This window comes from Hyalella azteca, unplaced genomic scaffold (assembly GCF_000764305.2).
Source record: "Hyalella azteca isolate HAZT.00-mixed unplaced genomic scaffold, Hazt_2.0.2 contig2100, whole genome shotgun sequence".
In the NCBI taxonomy this organism is placed as follows: Eukaryota; Metazoa; Arthropoda; class Malacostraca; order Amphipoda; family Hyalellidae; genus Hyalella; species Hyalella azteca.
The window spans coordinates 402,703-421,483 of NW_025932387.1; the positions used below are offsets into that span (position 1 = coordinate 402,703).

Sequence of the window (18,781 nt, forward strand, 5' to 3'; positions counted from 1 at the left end):
TAAATTCTTAATCAGAATTGTTATACTTTCTTGCTTTCATGTGTCGCCTTAGATAAATTATTGACTTGAAATCGTAATCTGTAAAGTAGATTCGCCATATCTTGTCGATTTAAGAAAACAACAGTAAAATTTCATACAGCAACAGTGCAAACAGTTATACGGGCTTGAATAGAAGATTTTTATGGTTGATCAGAAAAAGTCATGATTTACGATACAGCAAAATCTCTAAATCTTAATATTCTGGAACTCATCTTATAATGGGAAATTTTGTTTTAAATAATTTTTACTTGAATAAAATTATGTTTATTTTGTTCATTCATGTTTTTGTGAAGGCTTAGCCGATTTTTTAATCTGACCTCGTCACGCCACTTATGCGTTACTTGGCATTAGTTATGAAAGTCGGTAGACTGCATGGTTAAACACACAGAGCAATTCTCGCGTCAATTTAATCATAAAACAGTTGAGTTCAAATTTCGAAAATATTAGGAACAAAATTTTAGCTAATATTCCCACAAAATGGAACAAAAAGTCTAATGACATCTTGTGCCTTGAATTGTCTGGATTAAAGTTGCTGAAGAAATTCCAGCGAAACGTTAAATTTTCTCTTGATTTTTCCTACATTGACACAGTATAATTGATTGATTACCGAAATTCCAATGATTACCGAAATTCTGGCTATCTATTGTCGTTGCACCATTTACTTCACAGACTCACATTTATTAGCCTGACTTTTCCAACGTGGAACGATGTACGGATGTGGAACGAAATACTGATTCGTGAGTTGTGAAAAGATTTACGTTATCGAAAATATATTTCTTGCTGAATCCAGATCGCTGGGCGTGAATTATTTGTACAGGGAAAGAAAATTGTGCAGGGTATAATAAATAAATTATCCGAAATTTTGTTAACTGGGAAGTAAATAAACAAGGAATCACCAGCTTTTCGGTGTCTGCGCACGGTTTAAAAGTTGTAGGTTACATCTCTGCATCCGATTTGAGGATTTCGGAATCGCTGCACATTTAAAAATGTAAGTTTATCTAAACAACACTTACAGTTCCTAACTTCATATGTGTTTGAAATTGTTAAACGATCCGTTTGCATGTTCCTTCGTTTTTTATTCGGTATCTAGATTTTCATCTTTTCTGAATAACTTTTGTTTGATTTTATTTGCCGTTTTGAATCTTCAGATCTGACGATGGAACTGGCCTCCGAAACATTTTCAACGAAAAAAAAATAAAAATTTATTTGGTATTTTACTTTTATTCGAATTCTTGCTTAGCTTGCAACTTGGGAAAAGTAATGATATAAATACACGTTATATTGTTCTGCCGGCGATTATGAACCTGATAATATATTTTAATTAAATTATTGTGCAATGTGCATGTCTTCTGGAAGCACACAGCGATCCTTTAATCTTATAAGCTTAATTAAATATAGCACGAAAAAGCACCGTGGAAGCACCACACTTCAAAAGTTATTTAAATTCAGCGGTTTAGCAAAGGACTTCACTGGAGGAGTATCGATTAAGTAATTACGGTTGAGATCTCACGCAAATTGCGGACGGCGCCGCAGGGCAGAAGATGGCGCTGTGATCGCGTTCAAATATGGTAATGGAGTTGGGGGCAATATTGGCTGCAACGCAGCGCCGGCCAGCCTGACGCCACACTCTCGTCACTCTAATCCTCAGATGTGAGAAGATAGTCAAACCTGGGTTGAATGTTAATTAATTAAACTCAAAACCTAACGCCAGATTATAAATATTTAACTATTATATCAAATATAATAGTTAAACATTATAACAACAAACATTATATCTGAAACATTATTTATGAAACATAGGCACTGAAATAAAGTTCTTTAAACTCAAGAGCTAATTGATCTTAATTTTACCATCAATATGGACCAGTCTTTGGGTATTGATAGCTGGTAGTTCAATACAGGACCACATCCAGCATTTAACGATGTCTTGCTTCATGAAAATATCAACTAACAGTTTTCGCAATCCAACGTTTCCATTCAATTAAAGCATAACCTTCACTTTCATTATAAAAACCTTACAAAGAAGTATTTTCGTACCAAAATTAAATACTTCCATTTATTTTTCCACAAAAAATGAAAATAAGTAAGGTTCAAGCGAGATCCATGAACGAAGCGAACTTTATTTACTTTTATTGCAAGAAATGTCAATAATTTGGCGCCATTCTTCAGGCGTGAAACAAAGCTTCATTTGAAGCGTCCGCTCTGGTCACATTAATGGTTAGAAACTCCCTCTGAAATAGCAGACTTATCGACGGTTCTGTTTGTTCAAGATATTAGGTGCCGCTGCTCTAACCCAGGACCACGCTCTGCACTCAAATTAAACCCAAGATTCAATTGTTAATTATATTGTGAATTATATTAAAAAATGACGAATAGTACAGAAATTTCATAATACTTTGGCAAAATGGACGGTAAAAATGCGTGCAAAATTTTAAATAATTTTCTCTTCAAGCTCTGTTTGTTCAAGACATTAGGTGCCGCCGCTCTAATCCAGGGCCACGGGCTGCACTCAAATTAAACGCAGACTTTAAATGCGAATTATTCGGCGAATGACATTAAAAATTGACTAATAGTACAGAAATTTCATAATAATTTTGCATAACGGATGGTAAAAATGTGCAAACATTTAAATAATTTTCTCTTCAAGCTCTGTTTGTTCAAGACATTAAAAGTCGCCCCTCTGAACTGAAAGGAGATTTGACATTAGTAGCAATCATATATATTCACTGAATGAAGAAGAAAATCGACGAATGGTTTATTGTGTGTTACAGAAATTCAAGATTTTTTTGACGAGATGGATGCTAAACACGAATAAAAATTGCAGGAATTTGCTTGGGAAGACAATCCTTGATTTGGTAGGTTTAAAGAAACCCAACATCTCAGGGTTTGATGGAAAATCAAAATTTTAATGACAAGACGAAATTAGTAAAAATATTGCCCACGAGACGTAAAATTATAAAAAGATAAACAAAAATCACGATTGAATCGATCACGCTTTGAATCTTCGAAAATGAAATAGCTTGACAAAAATGTTGCCAAATGTGTCTTCCGCACAAAAATATTCACTTTTTGCTAGATTCCTCCACATTCCCTGTAATAATGAATGAAATAATCCACTTTGAATTTGCAGCGGCTATTTGGGCCAATATATTTATATATACAGCTATTATACAAAGGAAGCTTATATGTTCTTTGACTCTAATCTTTTACGACAATGACGTTAATAAGTTTTCAAAATATAATGATTTCTTTTTTCCATTTGTAAAATCAATATAGGAATTTCAGTGACAATTTTTTGGTATAATTATTTTTGCCGTTATATTTTCTTTCCATACGAGTATGGTCATCATTTATTGTCATGTATGTAAATCATTTGAAGAATTAAAAATTATTCTAAAGTCATTAACTATACAAACCCTTTTACGATTATGACTTCCTATTACATCTCTTACATCTCACAGTAACATGCATCACGCAGTACTGTTACATCTCTTACATCTCACAGTAACATGCATCACGCAGTGCTGTTACATCTCTTACATCTCACAGTAACATGCATCACGCAGTTCTGTTAGATCTATTACTTCTCACAGTAACATGCATCACGCAGTTCTGTTAGATCTATATTACTTCTTACAGTAACATGCATTACGCGGCACCTACACATAAATTTATCGTGTGTTTCCCCACCTGCTCCAGTACAACAACTTTTTGTTGACAAGATTTCTTTAAAACCTGTCGTAAAAAAATTTTAATGTGAGACTCTAAAAACGTTAGCGAAGGAGTGAAAGTCACCAGCATACTTTATAGACAAAATTATTGCCCTTTAAAAAATTAGTAGGAGCTTTAACGATCAGTAATTAGCAATAAATGACTAGACCTAAAATATATTACTTGATGAAATACTTGTGTATGAAAGTAAGAATTGAATTTCAGTTATGAAATAAGAGTTGTGAATTTTGGCTCCGTGAAAATAATACAAAACAAGTCAGACAAAAAGAAACAGTACAAAGAACAGGGGGAAATGATTGCATTTGAAAGTTTATATTACAACGTTAAAATTTCATGCTCGAAGTATCTATAGACCCACCCGAAAGTTTATTAAAGGAATATTTCATCACTTTTTCTTTATTAATCATTTCTAAAATTATTACCTAATGTTATATTGCTAAAATGACAAATAATTTTGTCATAACCTGGAAATCGATCACGAGAATTGGGTGGAAAATTCATTTGTTCAGTTAGTAATTTAAACATCAGTTAGACGGTTTGCGTCAGTCGCTTGTAGCGGGGCCGGAGTGGACCCGAGGCGGCTCTGCGGAACAGAACAGGTGGAGGCGTCGCCGGATATTTATATGTCACTGGAAATTGAAGTTCTTCGCGCTTGTCGTGCAGGAAGAATGATTTCGATTATTAACGCAAGCTATATTACGATAAAGTTCAAAGTTGAATTGTGGATTTTATCCTCTGCTTTGTCGATGTGTCATACAATTTAACTGAATTTTCTTATCTTTGCGGTGTGCTTTCGGTAAGAACTTTTGAAACCCACTCTCTTCCAATCCCGTCAAACTTATTTCCGTGTTCGTGTCCAGTATATAGCCAGTCACGTAACAATCCCATACCGTCACGTAATCCCTACTTTCTCTCAATTAGAGGGTAAGTTTAATGCGACTACAGACTGTATATGCGTGCGGGACATCTATGCTACTTTAATAACGTTTTCTTTAACAGTGACCGTTCGGCAGCGACATCAACGCCTGCCAATCATTATCATTGAAATCATCAGCTTGATAGCATAAAGTTTTAAAAACCAAACACGAGCTGTAAATATTGGCTAATAAACATTCCCATATGCGAGTCATTAAAAAAGTCTAAATTATTAGAAATAGGTTGCACTCGAATATATGAAGGATAATTAACGTACAAATTGGTTGCTGAAATTATCACTGTACTGATGATATATAATTAACAAAATTTTATGTACCTATTTTTGGCCCCTACGCATTTAAATTTATTATTTTAAAATATATTATAATATACTTCATAGATATTATTTGCTTATTGGGTGAATTATTTCCCCCGCTTTCGTATTTTCCTGAGATTCACACATTCGCAGTGTACGTTCCCTTGCGCATTCATGAATTACTGCTCAAGATTGATGAATTAATATTCATCGTTTAGAAAATTATCGTTTGCATTTGCTTCCATATTCTAAAAAACGAGAAAGAAAAATTCGAGAAATGCTTAATGAATCTTAACTGAATTATTCAATGGCACGAATGACCCTTGCCGGAATTATTCAATAAATCATTCAAACTTCACTACACTGCACGTCATTTCGCTTTCATGATTCATATCAGAATATTTTATATCTTCAATTTATACTTGAATCGCGCGCTACTTTCCTCATTGAAATATCATAAATTATTGAGAGCTATTCATTTACATATATATTTCTTAAGCTGAATTTTACGTTGGGATATTTTTTATTGTCCGCTGCATGGTTGATCTTCGCATGGCTGAAGAGAGAGGAAAAATATTATGTCTTGATCGCAACCCTAGGCGAATACAATATAGATGAATTTTTCCGGGCTTTACTTTTTAGCAAAATAATTCATTGGCTACACATTCTTTCATATGGAATTGAAGGCACGTTATAATTATATTAGTTGGTATTTATAATCGTTGGAATAATCACCGACAGAAATCCATGACTAATTTAAAGACTTTGCCCCCATTAATGGTCGTTAAGCTGCAATAGCTGAATGACGAGAGGCAAATGAATTATTGAATGAATTGTGAATTAATGAAATGTCTTCATAAATAATTTGAAACTAGAAATTAATGTTAGAAAAATTCAGAAAAATTTGTTGATGTTCAACATCAAGAAGATGAGAAAATTTTATGTGCGCTTGTGAACTTATTACACTCAAGCTTTCCATTTGACGCACATACTATATTAGCCCAATATTTCAAGTGTGATACTTTATTGCTACAGTTTGTTGCGAGAAAATTATAACGAGCCAACCATGACGCCATAACATCAATCAATGTTATTATTTTATTAATAGTTTGTGTGATTTATAGGTTATCAAATAATTGTAATTATTTTATAATACTCGCACGTGACGACATGAGCTGTCGTCAATACCAACCTACCTAGCGTCCTGGTAATTAGGATTACCCTTAGTAGGCAAAAGTTGACTGAATCACATATTACTGTCAATAATACCTTGACTCCACATATATGAGGCTTACTAAACAAATGAAGGAATGGGCAATCCCAGAATTGAAGCTAAAATAGTAATATAATTTCAGTAATAATCTTATTTAAATATATGTATGTAGTATAACAGATTAAATTTCAAAGATTTTAATTTAACAACAGGAGGAGTGGGTGGTGTGACCATCACCAGACTGTCGGTGCCCAGAACTGTGCTCGCCAACACGTCCTCGGTGACCATGGACTGCGTCTACACCGTGCCAGACCAGCAGCGACTGGGGCTCGTGGTCAAGTGGTGAGTGCTTCTGTGGTAGTGTTATGGTAGTGTTATTTATTGAAGTACTATAGGTTGTACTATTGTAGTACTATGGTAACACTATAGCAGTGTTATGGTAGTACTATGGCAGTATTATGGTAGTACTATGGTAGTACTATGGTAGTATTATGGTAGTACTATTAATGGTAGACTGCGTTTGGTCGTCGTGTGGTGAGCACTATTTTATGGAAGTGTCTGAGTGAAAAATATATTAAAATAATGAAAAACAGCACCTCGTCGTGCAGCTGCCACGATATTGTAGAGTTAAGAAATATTATAAAATAATGCAGACAATGTACCTCCGCTAGGAGATGAACAGCTTCATATATGAACGTTTTCTGCGCTATAGAAAATAGTGAAGGAAAATTAGTGCACTTGGTCAAAAATATATTGTGTGTAGATTGTGAATGTTTCATGTTCAATGTATGTACGAAACTATATATATTATTGACCTGGTGCCCTTAAAGACGCTCAGCTGCCAAGACTTGGTGTAAAATAAATTATTAGACGCGCGACAGAGACTTAAATCTAAGATTTTTATCAGGAATACCAGCAGCTGCAGAGACGTGGTACGCCAGAGATTATAAGACGCGCGACAGAGACTTAAATCTAAGATTTTTATCAGGAATACCAGCAGCTACAGAGACGTGGTGCGTCAGAGATTATAAGAAGCTTTTCCCGCACCTTTCATTGCTTAAATGAAATGATAAAGTTACTCAGCGCCTCCTCCATGAACCTTTAAAAATAGATTCCTTTCATACATAAAGTTTTCCCGCACCTTTCACTGTTTGAATGATATTATATAAGCACTCAGTGCCTTCTCTAGGAAACTTTAAAATATTTCTTTCGCTCAGAATGTTTCTGGAACCATTCTTTATTTAAGCGAAAAGAAAAGTTACTTAGAACATATTTCACTAGGAACCTTTAAAAATTTATGCCTTTCGTACACAACGTTTGTAGCAGATGTTCATGTTCAAACGAAATGCTATAACGTTCTCAGCGCCCATTAGGTATTATATTTTCCACTAACTGGGAATAAAATTACTCTCGGATAGGAAATCTTTGTTTTTCATTAAAAAAAATTAATTTCTATGGGCTGACTCCACTATTAAGTCTTTCAAATGTTTTACCTTGACTTTTGAAAGTGAAGAAATTGAATTTTCTCATTTAGGTATGACCATAAACATTTTGAACTATTACATGAAAGTATTTAGATATTTCAAAGGAAGCAAAACCTTATTTGTTTTTCCAATTCGATTTTTCTTGGTTCCATCTAACGGTAAATTGCGGAACAGAAACGATAGATTTTCGGATCGTTTGGTTTAAATTTAAAGATAAATCATTCGGGGCCGCGGATTCATTTATTTTATGACGAACGATATGTTTAGTAATTTTTAATTAAGATGAAAAAATTATTGTTCAACAAATGAATTACTTTTTCTCAGGTGATACAATTTGATGCATATTGTGTCAACGAAGCCATTTATGGTCAATTTTTACTCTGTATTCTGCCGGTTTGTTTTAAAGCGATGATTGAGTTTGTCTCCGATGCAAACGAAAGTTAATGTTCTCTTTGAGCTCTTTTTTTATAAGTCTAATGGAACTGTTGAAGTTTTTAAAAGATGTTTGAGAGTTAGGAAAAGTTCTCCGAAGACTTGTTCTTTTTGACGGCAAACAAGTCAAATAAAAGTTATTTGTCTCATTTCGTTTCAGATGTATCCTCAGGGGTATTTTGCTTCTTACGGTGTCCAAACGAGCTACCAAACTGTTTTTATTTTAGTATTTTCGTTCAAAATAATCATCTCATCTTTTGAGCTACAGGTCGAAATAATCCGGGAAGTCTCGGTCTACGAGCGGGCAGCAAAGAACTCCATCGTTCACAGTCCAATGACCACTACAGTTATTGCCAATAAATTCGTATGACGACGTTTTTCACAAGTCAGTATAAATCTTCCGCTGGGTCGAGACGCTCCGAGGTCTCGGGTATAATTCAAAACCTCGAAATTTTTGCCACAACTTGAAGCCGCGGTTCTTCCAGAGAAGTCGATCATGAAAAAAATTATCCTTATTCAGAGCTACAAAGGAGAAGGCTTAGAAATGCTGAGACCCTCATGTTTATTAGCTGAAACTGGCTGCATTTTTATGTAGATATCTACTAAAAGTTTTCGTATTTATATGGAAATCATTCAGGTTCAACAAATTTAATGACTTTGGCCTCAGTAACCTTCAAAGAAATTGTCGTGCGTCTTCATACATATCTCAAAAGCATATTTTCACTTTCAAATTCCTCGTGTTTTCATGCAAAAAATTGTCCTGGAACTCAATGGAGTAGAGAATTACTCACTTTTCAATGAGCCTACGTGATCTACAGAACGCAATTCGCAAATCGGTATTAAAACAATATCATTGAGAATATGAACGTGTTTTGGTACCGAAGGCATTTCGTTTTAACACAAATTTAATCTCAATCTCTCATTAATCTCAGGCTGCATTTTTTTGTAGATATAGATATCTACTAAAAGTTTTCATATTTATATGGAAATCATTCACGTTCAACAAATTTAATGATTTTGACCTGAGTAACCTTCAAAGAAATTGTCGTGCGTCTTCATACAGATCTCAACAACATATTTTCACTTTCAAATTCCTCGTGTTTTCATGCAGAAAATTGTCCTGGAACTCAATATGGAGTAGAGAATAATCTCACTTTTCCCGCTTTGAACAATGAGCCTACGTGATCTACAGAACGCAATTCGCAAATCGGTATTAAAACAAAATTATTGAGAATATGAACGGGTTTTGTTACCGAAGGCATCTCATTTTAACACGAATTTAATCTCATTTTGATTCGAATTTTCTTCATTTCAATACCAATTTCATCATAATATTTTTATGATGAAATTTTTTTTCATCATCAATTTTCAATACCAATTTCAATATATACGAATTTTATCACATTTCGATAAAAAGACATCTCATTTTGATCTTTGAAAATGTCTTTGGGCTCCTGAACTACTGCCGCGGGTTAAACGACCTCCACCTAATAAGATGTCCAGTTCGATGTCAGTCTCATAATTCATTCGGATAGTTTATCAAAATGATTTCGCATTCATGCATAATCAAAAATGTTCAGACTCAGAATTTACCAGTATAAAAACTACGAAGCTTCCATGTCGCAAAAGCTGTAAACTTCCAGTAGAGTTTAGATTAGATTGAAGATAAAGCAAGCCGAATCAACCACTGTTTATATGTATTTATTTTTCGATGCAACGAAAGACAGTTGTAATTACGCTCTGATTAGTTAAATACATAATTGAGAGTCTTTGAATTTTTTTCTGCAAAATCAGTAGTTGTTTTTGGCTTGTTTTTAGAAGCTGTTGTCCTCTCAATAAAGCCTAGCATTCAGGGAGCACTTTAATAAAAACTTTTGGGCTAGAGAGCTCCAAGTAAAAACAAATGAATCTCATGAATGCTCTATGTTCATTTTTCTGTTAGACTAAAGCTCATCTCCAGCACTATAGGTCTTTTTAACCACAAATACGAAATTTTGCGTCGGTTCCGCGCTCAATGCATTCTTATTTTTACTAACGTATTCCAGCTGGGAACAATAGTTCCTTGTTTTCATCGAACAATAACAAGCCAAAGAGTTCGAGATTTTGTTTTCCTCTTAGAAGGATTTGTGGGATCACGCAAACGAATGAAGTCCCAGCAGGCTGAAAATATTTTCCGCGCAAAAATCGGACATTTTGAAGGACGGTGAAGTCAGCCGGAAGGGCGCGAGAATAATGACTTTGCAGACTGGTTTTGCGCCAGCAACCGACGTTCAATGTTGTATGATGAGCTCCAACGTATTTTAAGACTTATGATAAAATAATTAACGCTGCCACATTTTGAATTAGAGCGCGAGTGATATGACAAGCTGACTTATAATTTTCATCATTCATTTCAAAATATTTTTTACTGCTACTTTCTTAATAACCACGCCTGTGAAACGACATGCTGACACATAGCTAACACTATTAATAATTAAGTAATCAACTGTTCCTTACTGCATTATAGTAATTCAAACTTAAGCATCTTTCTTGTTTATTAAAAAATTATTAACAAAGAAGCTTTCTATATTTGAGTGCTTAGTAGCATTGAGCCTATAGTAAATATGCATTCGGCCTATTGATCAGAAACCATTTACCTTATTTAGAGATCAGCTCAGTTAAACTATTTACTAACCAATAATAAAACTTTAATTTTAAATTTACATGTTTTAATTTCTATCTTGCCGACTCTTGCCTTTTCACTTAATTTAAACAAGTAGATATGTGGTTACGTTGTTGAAATGAGACTGTATAGGTAATAATGTTTGTAGTCTCTACGCGGTTACGTGTTATTAAGAATATTTGTAAGAATATTGACCCACGTTTCCCATCTGACTGAAATTATGATATTTACTTCATTTTATATTTTTTCTATTTTATCCTCATATTTTAATATAATGGCAACCATTCTCAGGTACGTTGACATGGTTCACCTGGTCTACCAGTGGATAACCCCCCAAAAGCCCCAGGCGCTGGGTCTGCTCAGTGACAGGGTGGACACATTTATCCTCAGATTTTAATATAATGGCAACCATTCTCAGGTACGTTGACATGGTCCACCTGGTCTACCAGTGGATACCCCCCCAGAAGCCCCAGGCGCTGGGTCTGCTCAGTGACAGGGTGGACACCAGCTACAAGGCCGCGCGAGAGTGGTGGGCCGAGTACAGGGCCATCAGAATAACGAAGTTAGACCCGACCTTGTCCGGTGATTATTCCTGCACCGTCAGCACTTATGAGGACGAGGACACCAGCACAGCGCCTCTACTAGTCTGGGGTAAATATGAGTGCCTCTTCTTGTCTGGGGTAAATATTACAGCGCCTCTACTTGTCTGGGGTAAATATGAGTGCCTCTTCTTGTCTGGGGAAATTATTACAGCGCCTCTACTTATCTGGCGTAAATATTAGAGCACAGCTTCTTGTCTGGGGTAAATATTACAGCGCCTCTACTTGTCTGGGGTAAATATTACAGCGCCTCTACTTGTCTGGGGTAAATATTACAGCGCCTCTACTTGTCTGGGGTAAATATTACAGCGCCTCTACTTGTCTGGGGTAAATATTACAGCGCCTCTACTTGTCTGGGGTAAATATTCCTGGAGCACCGCAACTTGTTTGGGGAAAATATTGGAGCACCTCTACTTGTCTGGGATAAATATTGGAGCAACTTTTTATTTGTCTCGGGTAAATAGTACAGCGCCTTTTCTTGACTGTGCTAAATATTACAGCGCCTTTTCTTGTCTGGGGTAAATTGTACAGAACTTCTTTTCTGGGGTAGAATTTCCGTACTTGCAGAATATCATTAAGTTTCTTGGCAACATAAAAATAATTTGGGATTTAACTAAACATGCTGATTTAGTTAAAGTGCTTCGCAGCCTCGGAACCAAATTCCGCTGAAAATAATTACAAATCAAATAAGGGTAATTTATATTATAATTGTATGAGCATGAGGATATTATTTACATAGAGCAATGTTGTCTTGGCGACAGGCCCTCATTATGGTTTTTCTTGTAACCGCTTGTAAATGATTTCCGAACACCCACTCACGTGCGTAGAAATAAATGCAGATGTTTTTAAAATTATTCCTTATGAATAAATAAGGAACATTTGTTCCCACCCATAATAATACATATAATTCGATTTTTGTTTACTCTTTATGCTCATTTACCTCCCCTCTACTCGTTAATACTTCTAAGTTAAAAGAAAAAGGATTTTTTTAATTAAAGTTCATTCTGTGATCCGCATTTAGGAAATTTTTCAGCGAATTGTAATAAAATCACTCATATATTTAATCAAAATTCATGGCCGCAGCGGGTTTGAACTGTAACGCACTCTACCAGGCTTGCATTCCAAAAAATTTAAGTCGACATTTGTAAAGGTGCTGCGCTCCTCAGGCTTCCTCAATCATTCGATTATTCACATTATCTGTCTGGCATCAATAAGCCTTCGATTGAGCTCTTTATAACCTACATTGCTCGGCCTTTGCAGTAGCACTCACGTATAAATGGAAGCTCTAATGACATTTAAGGCTCATTTTACATGAAAAATGCACGCCAAAGAGCGTCTCGTGGTCGACGATTGTGGCTTAGAAGTCAATCCGTCAACGAAATGTAATGCATTACTAGACCTTGCCGTATTGTCGTTCATAATCTTCATAAAAAAACTCATTCAAGACAATTATTTCTCCACAGATTTCAAATTCCCCCCAAAATTGCCCTAATTTTGTCTCAAACACTTTTTGAAAATTATTACCATGAACAAATAATCAACTTTCGGGAACTTATGAACAAAAAGTTCAGCGAATATGATTGATTGTTATTATTCTAGTAAGCACTAAAAAAAGTCCGGTCATAATTCTTAAGACGAAAAGTTTCTTAGATTGCTTCGAGTTTAATCAGATATTCTCAGGCGTGTTAGCAATCTTGGCTTATTAAGAATCATGCAATGGTTTTACACAAGGCCACTGAGTAGGCGCCGCAGCGCTTTCTTCGTTAATCTTAATTAAGGCGTGTAATTGCAATGAAAATCATTTGCGACCATGACACGATTTTTTTATTCATGCCTCGCTGGCGAGTATCATTCACAATTGAGAAACACTCTTCGTGTGACTATTAATTGAGAAAATAAAGATATATAGTAATCTAGATATATAGTAATCTAGATATATAGTAATCTAGATATATAGTAATCTAGCTGATAACTAAATATCTATAACCATTTGCATTACTTGATTAATTTATAGTAAGGAAATGGTAAATTTAATTTTAATTGAACAAATTTTAGTCATAATGTTCAAAAATAATCTATAATGTGACAATAACAGAATGGCTATATAATTGCCTTGCGTGATTTGAAACCGATTTCTTGACTCAAATTGGGTGCTTAAAGAACACGCAAGCACCCAAATCAAGTTATTGTACTTGAAGTTATTTTTTATAGTGTTATTGTAAGTTATTATTAAGTTATGATTTCTTGGTGTTATATATTGTACTTAAAGAAATAGCATTATAATGACGTGTAGAGCAATAATTGAAAGAAAGGTACAATATTAACAATTCTCATTTAAATTTGACGATCACAACTGTAGTTGAAAAGATGAGAGTTAGCACCAAAGATCTCTTCGTAGTTCACACAAGTGAACTACATATCTGCCCTGCCTATACTTGGGTCTAGCTCATTTTGAAATTAAATTGTCGGATTGTTTTGATGGTCTGTTATGTTAAAATATTCGAATAGCCTTGCTCCGAGCGTAAAATAATATACCTTTTTATAAAACAAAATAAACCACAATGGTGGACTTTGTCAGAAAAAAATATCATTCACATTTTTATATTTCAACACGTTGGCCTAGCTAGTTAACCAACTGACGCATGATCGTTATAATTCTTAATCGAGGCTCAATTTGATTAGAAACGGAGAATTTTCCAGCCTGACCCGGTAGTTGTGATACCAGTTATTCAGCATATCAATACGCATGACTGAGTGGGCAAGTCTTAGTTCAAGATTTATATCTTCCTTATATGAGTGGTCGCAAGGCGCTAGCTAAATTTGTCTTAAGTACACTGATTTGAATTCAAGCTAAGCAATCATACGATGGGTGGTCGGTCGAAGAGTGCATGATTGTTGGTCGTGCACTTATGGCACCTCGTAGTGCCCACGAATATGGAAGGTTTATGGCCCAGTGCCATCAATGTCACCACACACATAGACTCGATGAAAGTGTGAAAAAATTCTCGTTCAAAGAACCTTTTTCGTTGAATAAAACAAGAAAAATGATGCGAACTACAATTAATGTTCAGATAGTTGGTAAATATTCTAAAGTTTTCCTTATCTGTGAATTACATTGATTTCGATAGCCAAGCTGTGCGGCAAAAATTGGGAAAATTTTTCTAACCTTTGATTTTTAACTTTGAAAGTTAAATAAAAATATAATGTTCTCACGTGCAATACTGATATAGCTTGGCAAGTTCGGCTAAGGCCACGTCCAACTCGCTCATATACAGAAAAATTAAATAATTTAACAACAATTTAAATCCACAACGTAACAGCTATAAAAAAAGTCAACACCACATTTTTACGGTCAGAATCAAGTTACCATCACATTACTAAAAATCAAAGTCAATCAATATCACATTTCCATGGTCAGAATAAAGTATTATAACATTTTCAGAGTAGTAATCAAGTCTTTATTACATTATTGCATTAAAATCCCCATTGAATTTCACATTATTACAGTCCAGATCGAGTTATTGTAACATTTTCTCAGTTTGAATCAAGTCATAATTACTGTCGGAGGCAAATTATTTTCATATTTTCGAGTCAGTCAGAATGGATTCATTATCAAACTCATATTCTCCTGCACTCTGACACAACGACAAACTCAGAACAAAACATTTATTTATTTAATCATAGGATGCATTTTGAGCTAATTAGGGTTTCGAGTTAAAGAAATATATGAAAAGTGGTTTCTCTTAGGATAAAAGAGTATGATAATATGTTAATTGGTATTAGGAAATATGAACTAATGCTTCGCATTGTAGAGAAAGCGCTCTTGTAATTGAGCCTCTTGAATCAATAATACTATAGTACTATAGCGCACCCTGACACAACGACAAACTCAGAACAAAACGTTGACATTTACCGAAGTGCCTTCCGTTTTATGTCGCGTGATATCCATTATGAAGATACCCAGCCACGCATTGACGCTCTGATGACATTAGCTCGTTCTTAATTATTAAGGTCCCTCCAAAAATTAGGCTCAGTCGAGTAAAAAGTTCTGGCGAAATCGTTTGGTCGCCACGCAGCTCCATCATAAATTCTTCATCAAAAACTTCACGGAATTTGGTAAACTTTTAACGTTTATAATTAAAGCGATAATTCACAGAGCTTTTAGTCGACGATTCACTGCTGATTATCAGACGTTGATTGAGCTTGCTGCGCACGTTATTAATTTTGTTTAATCATAGGATGCATTTTGAGCTAATTAGGCTGTCGAGTTAAAGAAATATATTAAAAGTGGTTTGTCGGAGCATGGAAGAAACATTAATACATTAGACATTAATACATTAACATTAGCATTAATATATTAGAAGAATAATGGACAATAGAGCCCCGCGGAATACGACTTCAAATTAGAATATATTGACTTTTGTAGAGATCGTTGACCAATTACCATGAACCAGTGTTGAAACACCTATTAATATTTCTGCAAAATGAATGAAAAAAATTTTTGGTTACGTTTCAGTGCCATCGTCATCCGTACGCGTGCACTACTGGCGAACGTCGGCCACTCAAGTGAATGTAACCTGCGTGGCAAGAAACGTTGCACCGCGGCCTGATTTTACCCTCTACACGCTCTACCCTGACCGTAACAGGTGTGTTAGAGGTGTTGTGGTCTACCTTTACCCTCTACACGCTCTACCCTGACCGTAACAGGTGTGTTAGAGGTGTTGTGGTCTACCTTTACCCTCTACACGCTATACCCTGACCGTAACAGGTGTGTTAGAGGTGCTGTGGTCTACCTTTATCCTCTACACGCTCTACCCTGACCGTACCAGGTGTGTTAGAGGAGCTGTGGTCTGACTTTACCCTCTACACGCTCTACCCTGACCGTAACAGGTGGGTTAGAGGTGCTGTGGCCTACCTTTACCCTCTACACGCTATACCCTGACCGTACCAGGTGTGTTAGAGGTGTTGTGGCCTGACTTTACCCTCTACACGCTCTCCCCTGACCGTAACAGGTGGGTTAGAGGTGCTGTGGTCTACTTTACCCTCTACACGCTCTACCCTGACCGTACCAGGTGGGTTAGAGGTGTTGTGGTCTACCTTTACCCTCTACACGCTCTACCCTGACCGTAACAGGTGTGTTAGAGGTGTTGTGGGCTGACTTTACCCTCTACACGCTCTACCCTGACCGTAACAGGTGTGTTAGAGGTGTTGTGGACTGACTTTACCCTCTACACGCTCTACCCTGACCGTACCAGGTGGGTTAGAGGTGTTGTGGTCTGACTTTACCCTCTACACGCTCTACCCTGACCGTACCAGGTGTGTTAGAAGTGTTGTGGCCTGACTTTGCCCTCTACACGCTTCAAATCACCTCCACTCTCCTGCAAGCGTCTTAAAAAATAATTTTTCTTCAATTAAACTAATTATCAGATCGAATTTTCGATAATTGTTAAAGATAAATCTTGAATATTTATTTCTGAGGCAGTAAAGTTTTTTATGTTTTCTGCATAAATATGCCATAGTGATATTATGTTCATGTTGCAATGTCCATATTATTCAGTTTAGACAAAATTGTAATACTATTACTATTTCAACCAACAATAAAATCATAATACGAAACAGATATTGTTTTACTTTAACATATAGGCAATTTATTTTGACCCCAAGCATATTCTCGCAGTAGGGAAAACATTACTGGCAGGCAAAACTCTTTTAAAGAAAAAACTGAAGCGCCCTAAACCTCCAAAGATATTGGGCGGATGATTCTGTCTGCATTACTTAGACAATGCAAAGAAAAAGGTTTATTTGTTTTCAGACACATTACATGTAATCATGAAAACTAATATTATATGTATGTTTTAACAAGAAATTCATCTATTGTATCATAACTGTCGTCCTGGCATCCGATGTTCGATGAAACTGACAATTTCAACTCATTTTACTATTTGGTTTAAATGTTTCTAAACTATATGCACTCCGTTGTGCTTCCTAACTGATACCTACGAATATGAACCTGCTCTTGAATATATTACGCTACCAATAATATTTTCCATATTACTGTTTACAGGTAGTTTTTCCAACCGCGAATCAATTTGCTGAAACTTACTTGTGTAAATGTTCTTCTCACGATAACGGACAGAACATGCAATTATCTAAAAATAATTTCACGACTCATGGCTTCATGACCACAAAGGCTTCATGACCAGAAAGTTCATAACCACAAAGTTCATGAAAAAAGTTTATGACCATGAACCCAAGGCTTCATGACCATGGTTCATGACCATGGCTTCATGACCACAAGGCTTCTGATTGCTTAGAACCTTAACAAGGCTCCACAATCATGGGAAGCCAATGTCGATAAAGAGCCACTATTCCTATTAACTTCTAACTCGCTCAATCAGGGATAATTATAACAGGCAAAAATATGTAAAGTGAAATATCGTTGACGTTGCCATTCCTCGGACTGTTCTTTATTGTGCTTCTTGCTTTCAAACAATCTGCATTCTTTTTCATATTTTTATATTCTTGGTCGTACTTTCACTGGTGTATTTTCTCCTTCTTCTAAAATTTAGAAGCAAAGAAAACATCCCAAAAAATCACCATTTCTTAAGAATGAAGAACGTTTTCATTCTTCAGAAATGGTGAATTTTTCGGCTGTTTTCTTTGCTTTCAAATTCTTGACAAACTTGCAATTTAAGTAATCAAGTGATTTTAATACTCCACCTTCAAACTGTTCCCTCGTAAGAGTCGATACCTAGCTAATTTGAAAGGTTGTCTTTTTAGCGCAATTTCTCATTTATAGAAAAAATGCACTAATGTGCTCGTCATGTCCGTCTGCCTGTCCGTCTGTCTGACCGTCTGCCTGTCCGTCTGTCCGTCCATCCGTCCGTCCGTCCGTGATTTCATGTTTTCGTCGACGAGAAAATGAACTCTCTGTCACTCACTGCAGTGAGTACTGAGTTATATTTTTTTGTCCCAGGATGGACGTGGGCTCGGTGGGCCGAATGGAAGCGTCCCGAGGCGGTGGGTTGTGGGACGTGGGTGAGTGGGGTCTCATAGACTGGGCCCGCACCCCACCCGACACCGTGGTGGGCTGCATCGTTACCGTGCAGCTCACCAAGTATAGGGATATCCACGAGACAATCTACGATCCCAGTGAGTGCGTCGTATAAAATACATGACCATACTTAGCTATATACCTGTATGTTACTCGTATTTACTTGTATACTCGTAAGCAAATATTTACTCTTGTGCGCCATAAATTATTCACAATATTGCTGTTATTAATTAAATTAAGATTATATCGAAATAAAGAGACAAAAACCGCATGGATTCGCGGTTTTTGTTCCTCAAAATTAAACCATAAGAATACAAAGAAATTATAAATATGAT

General features: G+C 35.8%; 1 protein-coding gene across 2 annotated transcripts in view; it reads left to right on the top strand.

The window, feature by feature from the left end:
- Nucleotides 1-18,781, top strand: part of LOC108675241 — a 44,541-nt gene that overhangs the window by 15,758 nt on the left and 10,002 nt on the right. The window contains exons 2-5 of one of the 2 annotated variants that reach the window (XM_047885143.1): nt 6,428-6,557; nt 11,212-11,444; nt 15,909-16,038; nt 18,369-18,544. In XM_047885143.1, the coding sequence (XP_047741099.1) occupies nt 6,428-6,557; nt 11,212-11,444; nt 15,909-16,038; nt 18,369-18,544 (669 nt within the window). Of the gene's footprint in view, nt 1-6,427; nt 6,558-11,084; nt 11,445-15,908; nt 16,039-18,368; nt 18,545-18,781 lie in introns of those variants that run through there. The other variant, XM_047885145.1, reaches the window with a different exon arrangement.